This window comes from Pseudorca crassidens, chromosome 21 (genome assembly GCF_039906515.1).
Source record: "Pseudorca crassidens isolate mPseCra1 chromosome 21, mPseCra1.hap1, whole genome shotgun sequence".
In the NCBI taxonomy this organism is placed as follows: domain Eukaryota; kingdom Metazoa; phylum Chordata; class Mammalia; order Artiodactyla; family Delphinidae; genus Pseudorca; species Pseudorca crassidens.
Window position 1 is genome coordinate 17,507,897 of NC_090316.1, and position 12,192 is coordinate 17,520,088.

The 12,192-nt window shown below is 36.8% G+C and overlaps 1 protein-coding gene across 12 annotated transcripts in view; it reads right to left on the bottom strand.

Moving 5' to 3' along the window:
• Positions 1 to 12,192, bottom strand: part of DLC1 (DLC1 Rho GTPase activating protein) — a 401,992-nt gene that overhangs the window by 377,858 nt on the left and 11,942 nt on the right. For all 12 annotated transcript variants that reach the window (XR_010939584.1, XM_067721869.1, XM_067721870.1 and 9 more), the window contains exon 2: positions 10,803 to 11,948. Coding sequence is in view for 11 of the 12 variants with exons in the window: in XM_067721869.1 (XP_067577970.1) it covers positions 10,803 to 11,825 (1,023 nt within the window). In the remaining variant the exon portion in view is untranslated. The remainder of the gene's footprint in view (positions 1 to 10,802; positions 11,949 to 12,192) is intronic.

Here is a 12,192-nt window from a genome sequence, read left to right on the forward strand (position 1 = left end):
GCAAATACACACTGTAAGAAATTCCTCTGCACCAAGAATTCAGCTGTTTGTTTCTTAATGTAGGCTCTAGTCGGCTGCGTTGGCTCAAACTCCATTTCCCTGTGCCTTTGAAGGGTGAGGGTGTGAAAAAATGGTCCACAGCCCTCAAAGGTGATATTAACCACAGAGGCGGAGCCTGCTTCTGGTTTCCTTTGCACTCATGGGAGCAGAGCACCATCAGCTGACTTACTAACCTCCCTGCAATACAGACCACTTAGTTCCTGTGTGATTTGTCCTCTATTCCAAGTCTCAGTAGAGACTGTACTTACTGCAGGTAGCCAAATATTGCATCCCAGATTGTGCTTGATTACTGCAGCTATTGAAACTTAATTTATATGCATATATTCTTTATTAATTTTGTATATTTATAGAATATTTTTGTTAAGTGAACTTATTTTATCCTTAGATTTCCTGCTATAGGTTTGGGCTTTATATATTTCCTAATTCTCTTAAGAAAAAGGTTAAGTCATTCAGAAGTTCATAAATGCATTTTGTAGTATACATAGACATTTAATCTAAATAATATTTAAATTATAATGTCAGAAACGAAGGCTGTTACCCAGCACACTGAACGTGAGCACTAGTCTTTTTCACTCAGAGTCTGTCGTGTAACAACACTGTGAGCCACATCGTGGTTGAATGCTGTCCTCTGAGCTTGTCATCCATCAGAGAATTCCCATTACTCATAGAACCTATGGGCTCATGTTATTAAAGAACTGCTTGATTTATACTCAAGTAAAATGAAAATGGAAGCTTTACCTTTTATGAGATATTTATAAAGCACGTTTCTCATCTGTTACATTTTGACTGAATCAACTTTGGGTACCTCGTTGAAGCACTCTAAAGAAAATTTCCAATTTCCAAAGGCCAGTATGTGAGTGGAATACAAAACATCACAACTGCAATTTAATTTTTAGCAAAAAATGAATTATCCTTTTGCTTTTACTTTTCATGATTTTAGGCAGTTATGCTTTTAAATAACTTTGTGACAGTCGTCCTTAATTATAAAAAAATTGATAGCATTTCCTACATGATCCTTACATATCTATGAGGGTGTGAAAGTTAGTGGGAATCACTCTCTCTTCTCATCATTAATTTATAGTCGAACCATTTTGTTGATGCTTTAGTCATCAAGCAAATTTCCGTAATTCATTTCAATTTTCTGCTAACTAATCAAACACTAGCTGGGGAGCAAATGAACATGGCTAGCATTTTTTTCAGAACCCATTAGTATATTGAAACCTAGATTATGTATTTATTTATTTAAGATAAAGTGAGCCCAGAAATTACTTAGCTAAAATCTAAGTTTGAAAACAGAAAGCTGTTTTGCCAAAGCTAAAGTCTGGCATATGAAGTACCGTCCATCCTCTTTTGATTTTCATATCACCATGAAATATTCTGTAAAAAGAAGACCTTAGCATTTAAAAGTGTCTGTTTACAAAAGGGCCTTTTGGAAGTATTTGCTTATTTCACTTATTCCCTAAGATTTAAGTCTGTGTATTTAAAAACAAAATTATATTTCCCAAGAACAGTTAAAGTAAGCACAGAGAGATCCCTCTCTCTCATTCTCACAAATGCAAAGTCATTTCATCCTTCAAAGCTCAGCTCCGGCACCCCTTGGTGAAGCCTTCCCTGACCTCATCTGGATGGGGTCCCTACCCTAGCTTTTAAAGCTCTAGCTCCACAGATCTTAATACTTTCTACCTTGGATTAGGTTGAGCCAGGATGTTTCTGTACTTGTGGTTCAAAACCTAATATTACATTAGGTTCTAATAGTAATAGCTGTTAAAGTTAGTTTAACTGATTATTTTGTTATTTGTTATTTTGGTTACATTGCCCCTACTAATGTGTAAGCTCCTTCAGCTAAGGATGCATATATGATTCTTATTCAAATTCTACACCATACATGGCAAAGTGCATGGGGGGAACAGAAGGTACTTAATATTTATTTAGTTAATGAATGCATATTCCAGACTCTATTCTATAATGATAATTAGATAGCAAAGATGTACATGTGGGTTGACTTACTTTCTAAATTCTCTCTCAAATGTTGTCAGTCTTTTTCCACAATTATTCCCAGACAGTTCAGCTTATTCTTAGATCTGTAACTAGAGCAATTTAGTAAAAGAAACAAACAAACAGAAAACAACAACTCCTACTACTAATAGCTGAAGTCACATGGTGTTTACTACGTGTCAGGCACTGTTCTAACTACTTTATACTTATGAACTTATTTAATCTTCCCAAGAACAAAATGAAGCATCCCATTATACAAGCGAAAAAACCAAGGCACAGAGACAGTAAGTAACCTACGTGATTACAAAGCTGTGAGTGAGGGAAGCAGTTTGCTTTTAGAGTCCATTGGCTTAATTACTTCGTCCTATGTATAGCACCACAGTGTAGAAGCTGTGGAGATTTACCATGGGCTGTGAGGCGTTGGAGGAATCTCCAACTAAAGTAGCTACTATACCCTGGTTGACTATATATACTGTGACTATAGATTCCACTAGCACTTAACCTATTCCCAGATCTAATTCTGCAATTCTTCAGTTATTTATCTGTCAAATCTTCACCTCAAATTTTGGTTAAGTAATGGATTGTTCTAGTGGTTGTGTTATGTAGCGCTGAACAATATTTTCCATCTCATTTAATAACCCTAACGACCTTGTGATATAGGGACTGTTGTCTCCATTTTTCAGGGACATATAAAGTGCCCACAAATTAAATAACACCCCTCAATTTAGATGATACTCCTCATCACAGCTTAATTTCTTGGTTAGAAAATTAAGCTCAGACCAAAGCTATTCATTTCCTAGACTAAATAATGATGCTATTTCAAACTTAAAAAAAAAACCCTCTGGGTTAGCTTTCAATGTATATGAAAAACGGTATATCCTTTTGAAGTTTTACTGGCTCAAAAAATAGAACCCAAAATGGAAGAGGTTCATTAATCACTAGTTTTATTCCTATGCCAATGTAGAAATAGAACTGAAAAAAGAATAAAAGTGGACTTTCCTATTTGCTTGTATTTCCTTTGAAAATTGTGAGGTTATCTGTAAAGTACCACTATAATTTTCTTGACAGAAAATTATTTGTGGGATAGAGATCTTGTTGGCAGCAGGGATAAGTACGTTATTTCTAAGAACACGAGCCAGAAAATGAACAGATTCCACTGGCACCATTGTGCTTAGTGCCCAGATAACAGAGGCAGGGCTCTGTGTTGTAGGTTTTGCTAGTTATCCCCACTTTTGTGGATACTGGCATTTCTTCGAGAGAGGCAGCCAAAACCTACGCTAGTTTTGTTGGTATTAAAAGATTAATTAGTTGGTCCTGGTTTATAGTAACAGAAATCCATCAGGAAGAAACTAAATCAGTTTCACTATTACGATAGCCTCTAATGTGCAGTTGGCTCTGAAATACCCATTAATTATTTAAAATAACATCATAAAAGTGTATTAATTCTTGCTCCAACAAAAGCTGATGCTGGGTTAATGTGAACTTATTAATGATCTTTAATAATGTAAATTTGCAGTTTTGGTCCAAGTCACTGCTTGGATCAGAGGCCCATCACACATCATAACTACTTTTTTTTCAAAAATATCAGGAACAAGAAACATTTCAAATCTAATTGTTCTCATTCACAGTATATTTTTCTGCCTTAAAGGCATCTAGCATCAAATCTCCCTACTTGATGTGGTTTTCACGACAGAAATTAAAAATAAATTTACTATTGTCTGGCACTCTCTGAACAGGAGCCCCTCTCTCTCCCTTATTCATTTGTCTTTTAATTTCTTACTCTGTTATTCCTGTCATCTCTCTTCTACTCCCAATGTCCTCACAATGACATTAACCAGAAAAACTAGAGATTTTCTAAACCAGTGGCCTCCCAACATTTTTGATTATGTACTTTTCAGGGAGGACGTGTATGCTATTTACTTATAAATTATAACATATGCTTTCATTTAATATATCATATGTCTTATAAAATATATACAAAGTGAAAGGATAAATTACAAATAAATGTGAACGAATATTCTAATATTTTCCTCCTTACACTCACCCTTGTCCACTCCTTTCAGGAGACAACTGAGTAGTTTCTAAATAACGTTTACCACTCAGATTGCTATACAACTATTTAGTGACAATTAATTGTTTTGTGGCAAAGGGTAATAATCATCTCAAATTTGAAGAGACCAGAGCAACTAGAGATCAGAGACCCAGATTTTACATAATTCTTCCCTCCCTCTTGTCCCCTCATGCCCTGTTTTAGCATGGAAATAGCAGGGAGTACAGAGAGGAGATTATGGATAACTGATCACTGATTTTGGTTGTATGACTTCATTTCTTCTGTATCCTTATGACTCGGGTTCTTGACTCCTGATATTGTCTTCTGAAAGTAAATCCTTTACCATGACATGGCTATTCATTCATTTAAACACTTATGAACAGGGTTCTAAGCTCTGAGATGGATGCTATAGACACAAAATTAAATTGCTACAGACATAAAACTCTCCCCAAGTGAGCTGACATTTTCGTTAGCAACGGTGGGATCAGATGTATTTGCAGTAAACATTCTAATAGGAATAAGTCCTCTGTGGGTGAAGAGAATCAAGCAACTAACTTGGCTGAGGAAACTGGGGAAAGTCCCTCCAAGGTGAAGACATTTGAGGATCCTGAAATATGAGCTTATCCGGTCTTCACCTTCAGCCTGGTGGAGACACAGCCCATGAGGGCTGGCTCTAGTCGGCAGAGTTCCTCCTGTGAAATGCAGGAAATATTATTTGTCTCCACCTGCTCTGTAATTGCGGAAGTCAAAATCATGTTACTTGTCTCCTTGTTAAACCTGTGCTGGTGATAACCATAACTGCATCCTGTTGAGATAGGATCTGATTCTAGCCTCCTACAAATCCACTTTTTGTCAAGGAATTGTGTCATTGCTTTTTCTTGCAATTGACCGGTGCTTCCCTTGGTACCCTACTTTAGCCCATCCTTCTCTCTCTCTGTCCCTCTCTGTCTCTCTCTCTTTCTTCCTGTTTTCCTTCTTCTCCCCGGCCCTACTCCTCCTGTGCCCTCACTCCCCTTCTCTCTCACTAATGCTTCCTGCCTCAGTGCTGGCCTTACGTGTTAGTCAAACAAAACCCTTATTTGGGGACTTCAGCAGTGTTTCAGGGATTATATGCTTCACAATGTAAGGAACTCTACCATCTGGCTCATGGTGGTGTCCCACGTCCACAGAACAGGACCTGGGATATTGAAGATGCTCAATATTAATTACTGATTAATTTTACCAGACAGTATATCTAGTGTTATCCTGTATCACATAATTAAATGTTTTTGCATTTCTGGTTGGATTTAGGGGAATTATGTTTGCTATGAGGCAAAATATTTGAGCCCCAAATACCTGCAGATATAGTTTTGGCTTTCTAGTTGTTTATGAGCCAAAAACCTAGTTTAAATAGCATGAAAAAAATCTGATGGTTTTCTGTGGCTTAACACACAAAATGAGCTACTCACAAAGGTGCCAGTTTTACCTGGGACACAAATCCAGTTAAAAATATGGCCGAGAAGACCTGATGTTATCCATCTACACATTGACTTTCCACCTGGTAACAACTTTTCTCTGCCAGCCCTAATGTTAGAACTAGGGAAAAAGGTTTAACAACAATACAATCTGCTCAATAAGCCTGTGTCTTTAAAACCAGTGTGACCTTCATGTGAAATCATACTGTCATTATGAATCTATCTGCAGAGCTGTGTATACTTTACTCTGTTTCCCATCCCTTCCCTCTTTGTCAACTGATACTAGGCTTATTAACAAACTCTAATTCTTCCACTAGTCCTTGCTTTCATTCAATGTTGGGGCCACAGCTTAACCATCTTTTAGGTTTTTATTTCTTAGACAATTTTTCCCTTCCCTTTAATATTTTTCTAGCTGACCTCCTATCTTGGTCCATTCCATCTTCTGCATAATTTACTATGTACTTTATGTCACCCATTGGTCAATGTTAGCTTTCTCATGCTACAAAGCCCCCATATAGGTATTCAGGACATAGAAAGGATCAGGAAGGTTATAGCAAGAAATGAGAAAGTCTTTTCAGGTATAGGTGTGCTTTTATCAAATACGTACATATTTTAAAGATAGGGTAAGGAGATAATATTTGATTTTTTTCAGTCATTGCTAATCAATGTATTACATTTATCCACGGATAAAGTACAGTATATACAGTATAATATTTTGGTCCTGAGCAATTTTTCCATAAGAAAGAGTATAGCATTTGATCCACATCACTTCCACACATAAAATAGTTTCCTAACATGGAAAGGTATTCTGCAGTGTGAAGTTAAAGCATCAAGTATTTATACAGATACCAATTGACACTCCTAGTAAGTATGTGTGGCTATCCTTAATGGCCACAGAACACATACACAGCCTGTTTATTTCACTCACAACATGCCATGATATACTGGAATATATTTATGTTAGGTGTTGTTCCTCAACATATTCATGTTATGAGTTATCCTTCGATAAATATTTTCTCTTTCTTCTTTGATAATAGAATTTTCAGCAGACAGCTTGCCCAGGATGCAGACTCCATTTCTCAGCCCTTATTGCTAGGTGTCGCCATACAACTAAGTTCTAGCACATGAAATATGAGGGAAAAAAAAGAAGTGTACTCTTTCTGAGTCTTGCCTTTACCCAGGGGTGTGGCCATTCCTGCACCCTTTCCTCTTCTTACTGATTTGAATATGGATAAAGGCTCAGGGTGGCAGGGCAGTTGGATAAGAGGGTCTAAGGTATTGAAAACATAAGGCCTACATATTGTTCCAGAACTACCTATACCCAATTATATCTGTGTGAGAGAAAGATGTTAGCCAAGCCACTTTTTTTTTTTTTTTTTTTTTTTTGTGGTACGTGGGCCTCTCACTGTTGTGGCCTCTCCCGTTGCGGAGCACAGGCTCCGGATGCGCAGTCTCAGCGGCCATGGCTCACGGGCCCAGCTGCTCCGCGGCATGTGGGATCTTCCCGGACCGGGGCACGAACCCGTGTCCCCTGCATCGGCAAGCGGACTCTCAACCACTGCGCCACCAGAGAAGCCCTTAAGCCACTTTTATACTGGTTTTCTGTGACAGCAGTCAAATCAATAGCATAAATGATACAGTTTCATTGGCTGCTGGAATGTGAGGTTTTGTTCAAATGTGGAATTAGGTGTCTTTTCAAAGTTCAAATCATTTTTATACTATCTTTTGTGTTTATTTTGCTTGGTAATATGGAATATGCTTTATGAAAGCCAATAAAAATATTTTATATATTTATACAACTATTATGGCTATTCAAAAGTTTGGGAACTATTTAAATAGTCCCTAGGGAAGACTGAATTTTGGACTCTCTTTAATTAGTAAACCACCATCAAGAACAAATACACTAGTTCTTTAAAAAAAAGTCTAACCTCAAGTCTTTCCCTACATATTTTCCATCTTCACATCTCATTTGGTTTGAAGAGACCACTTCTTAGACTGTCTCCCTCCTCCACATTTCTTTGGAATTTGTCTCTGAGAATTGCTCTTAACCAGCTGCCTTACCCCAAAGACCCACCCACGCCCTATAAGCGCTGGTCATATGCCACACGATCTTCCTGGCTCATTTACTGATGTCTGCTCATGATTTATTAGTTCCCCTTTGATTTCAGTGGCTCCAATTTAATGATATATTTCATCATATTTAAGGAAATTATTAGCTTAAAGGTCAATATTTACACATACTACAAACGCAGTCATCTCCAATTGACACTCCTAATAAGTATGTGTGGCTATCCTTAATGGCCAGAAATATCATTGGAAAACAAGAAAAAATACGTCATGCTGAGCAACAAACGCCTGCCAATATTTATAGGTTTGAAGGAATGATAATTTGTATCTAAAGTACAATGATATCTCTAGAGTAGTAGTTCAGTGCATTCTGAGCATTACCCTTATAAACTCTGTTTTTGCTTTCTTTTTTCAAGTTTTAGAACCTGATTTTATCCTGAATCCCTCCCACAAAAAATTCATGTTCATAAATTCTATGTAGGATTTGGTTCACTCATATCAGATAATGAGCTGATTAAAGTTCCGTAACTAAAATTTTATTAGCTTATATTATATTTCACCTTTTCTAAGCTCTTAATCTCAAAGCTGTCACAGTGGTTGACAAATAGTTTAAAAGATACAACTAAGCCAACTCTTTTCAGAATCAGTCCCCTAACACTTTAGACATGAAAATGGGGTCCATGTGGCTCTCCAAAAGGTTTATCTGTTTTAAACTAGTTGCACTGGCATTAGAATTGGAGTAGTTGATTGAAACTTTTGTTGATATTTTGAAAAACTTCATATTTGTTTTCATTTCATAAGAGTAATAATAATCATAGTAACTATATAGATAAAGGGTTGTTTTGTGCCATGCAGAAAATGCTTCAAATAGTTTATATATCGAATATTATTTTGTTTTTGTACTTCTGTTCATTGTATGCATTTCACCCAGAATACTATCACCTTTTATAAAAATTATAGAGGCTAAAAATTGAAAATCCCCTGCTTCTATCCTTTTACTTCCATTCTCTCAAAGTAATTGCTGTCAACAATTTTGTGCCTATTTACCTAGAATTTTGCATATTCTTATTTAGTCATCTAGAGAGGTTTATAACCCATCTATATTTCTATCTGTATCTGTATCCACACATTTCATCAGATAAGGTTGGGATGTGCTACAAATATTGGTCTGCCACTGTCTTTTTCTATGTATACTATATCATGAGCACTGTTCAGTTAGAGCACATGGATCTCACTCCATCTTTTTCATGGCCACATAGCATTCCAAACTATAGATTAAACAATCATTATACATCCTTTATTGATGGAAATTTGGATTGTATCTTTTTTGTCAGTAACACATAATACAATGATGAACATCTCTGTACATATATTTTTATGAATTTATTTTGTTTTTTCTTTTGGTAAAGTTCTAAAATGGTTAGTGCACAACTTGAAGGTATTCCAGCGCTCATTCAACATCAGATAGAACAAAAATTCCTACACATTTTGCTTCTAGAGGCTTCTCCCATAATCATACTTCCCCAGAGTAAATTCCAAACCTGAAACTTTGCATTTAATCTGTTCATTACAAAGCATCCCAAAAGAGTTGTAGAGTCAAAACAAATACTCCACCAGACAATACCACAACACTTTAGAATGATGAAATGCTTAAAATAGAATATTTAAGTTAGAACTTGTAAATGAGATATAATTATGGCTCTTGTAATGCAACTATGCTATAGTGACATGTCCAAGAGCAAATTCTTTCCAGCATTCTTAGTATTGATATAAATGTCCAAGTGGTGAGCATATGTTTCTGGAATGTTTAATGTTTCTGTCGGCAGTTGGGCAGGGTCTGTCTTATTTTAGGGAAGCTATGTCATAGGTCAGTTAATACTTTCTTACGTCATTATTACGTTCCCTCCAACAGACTTGATAGACTATATGGACATTTCTGAAAAAGCGACCTGAGCAGTCCAATCATAACAACATTATGCAGCATTAACTTTTTAATACAATTTATGTAAGGAAGGAAGAGCTCGCCAGAAGCACAGAAAGCTCTGTTGGCATGTAGTTTGAGCACATTGATCTTTGCTGTAAAGTCTTTGACTTCACTTTAACTTATGACATGTTACTGATCTAGTTTGTTAGCAAAACTACAGTTTATGGAAACCAGATTTCTTCACCAAAAGAGAGTTGAAGATTTTTTTTTTCTCGTTGTAGATAGCCCCAGTTGAACAGAACTAAGAACCTTAGTTTTGTCTTAGGAGAATAGGAATTATGGATTAGTATTATATCAAGAGAAGGGCAAGAATGTTGCACCAAAGTGTCCAATCTGCAGGGTTTTTTTGATGCCAATGGGCATGTTGGATTTACAGAAGAAATTTTACTTGTATTTACATCAGGATTATAGAGTACTACAATGTGGGAATAATGCTGGGGAAATCCTAAAGGTATGACAAACTTTGGTCAAGAGTTCTCTAACTAAATCATGATCCATGTGGTTCCTTCCAATCCTTGTGTCTCTCACTTGGAAACTTCTTGGGGGACCATGGCATCTACAGGATTAGTCAAAGGTGCCTCAGCATAAAAATTTACTTCAGTTAGTCATCCTTTATGGTCAAGAGTTTAAAAAAAATGTTCATGTAGCTATGGATAGCAAATGTACCAGGGTATCATTTAAAATAGCATTAGCATATTTTGGGGGAGGGGGTACTGTTGCCTTGGTATATGCAAAGGGCTCATTTAAAATATGTGATTTATACCACTTTTATTATAATAAAATATACTTTTTAAAGGGAAGAGAAGCAAGCTGAAATAAACAATTTTAATTAAAAATTACCATGACATTCTTTCTAAAAATCAGAGATCACTCTTTAGATAGGCTTTGAACTATCTGGTGGCTATTTAATTCCAGCCAAAGAAAGTGAAACCAGTTCTGTCTTCAACACAATTCCAACATAGAATGTTCATGAGCCATTATAAATATTATTAGTGAAGTGGATAGGTTATCCTGTTTTAATTTTTACGTATTTTGATGATTTCCCCAAGAAGATGCTCTTTGAGTCATACAGCTACACTACTGAGCAAAAGAAATGTCCACATATCTTTTTAACTCTAGCAAAATAATAAGTGACAGAAACAAGGATATTTACAGAATTCCAAAAGCCAGATAATAGGTGCATGTGTCTTACCTTTCTTTTACGAAGTCTGACTTGGTTATCTGTGGGTTCATGGGTGGCCAGAGTCTCCTTTATGTGTAAACACTGCATGCCATCTCCTGAGTTGACCTTTGGAAGACTTCTGTTTTGATGTTCTGAGAAACCACTCTTCTCCAGGCCATTTTCAGCTGACATTCCACTAGGGCAGGAAGGAGGCTGCAGAAGGCAGCTTCCAGAATCTGTTTTTAATAATGGCAGTCCTCTGTCTGCACAAGGAATAGCCAGGAACTCATCTTGTACTGCACTGCAGGTGTTTCTTTCATGTTCATCTTTAGGGAAGTCGGGTTTCCTTCGATGCTGAGCAATTACAGCAGAATTAAGCAATTGCTTTTCCGGCACAATATCTTTCACATTCAAAGAGTCACATGCATTCATTTTGGATGCATCTTTTATTTCACTTAGGCTTATATCCTTACAAAGCTCCAGGCTTTTACTCACCATGTCAACAACTTTTCTGTCCCCCTTTTCCTCTACCAGCACTAAATCAGCTCCACCAGCCATTCCCCAGGAGTCATAAGAACCTTGGTTACTTTCCATGATGGGCAGCGTCTTTACTAAGGAGCCTGCTCCTTTGATGCTATGTTGGTCTGACGTTTTAGGCCCTTGAGTAGTTAAAATCTGTTTATCATCTGTAAGATATAGATCAGAATCAGTATCCTCGTCAGAAACATGCACTAGTGTTTCCGTGCTGGCCTCCAGAGAAAGAAACTGATCTTCACCTTCATGGCTGTCATCTTCATCCACCTCCTTTGAAATGTGACCCATTGGCCTCCCAGGAATATCTCTCAGCTCTGAGCCATGACAGCAGTCTGGTAGTGAAACACACCTTTCTTTGCGGTCCACATTTAGAGTTGCATCTTTTTCCATACTTGCCTGCAAGCTGTCAGCTACTAGTCCATGATGACATGCTGTGTTACAATCATCAGAATTAAAAGGCTGTCCCATCCATTGGGTCACATGTTCTTCCCAGCTTCTCTTTCTGATAGCTACAGACATGTCATCGTAGTTTAACAACAGATAGAGGGATATATTCCATATGAGACTAAAGGAGATGAAACGATGAAAGATTACTTCAAAATCACTGATTGAAGAAGAGAGTGAGTTTTGTCATTGCACCACCTATTAAAAAATTAAAGAAATATACATAGTTCAGGATATAGTTCTAAAGTCAAAATATATCTTGGAAAAGAGAGCACTTAAGCTGTGCTATGAAAGATTAAGAGATTGTATAAAGCTTCTATTTAATAGCCTCAATAAGGTTATTTCTTTAAGAAGCAGCCTAAGAGTAGAAGACAATTTCACAGTCAATATTTCTGGTCAAAAATCATTAACAATACTTTTAAATGCAGCTGGATTGATTGAT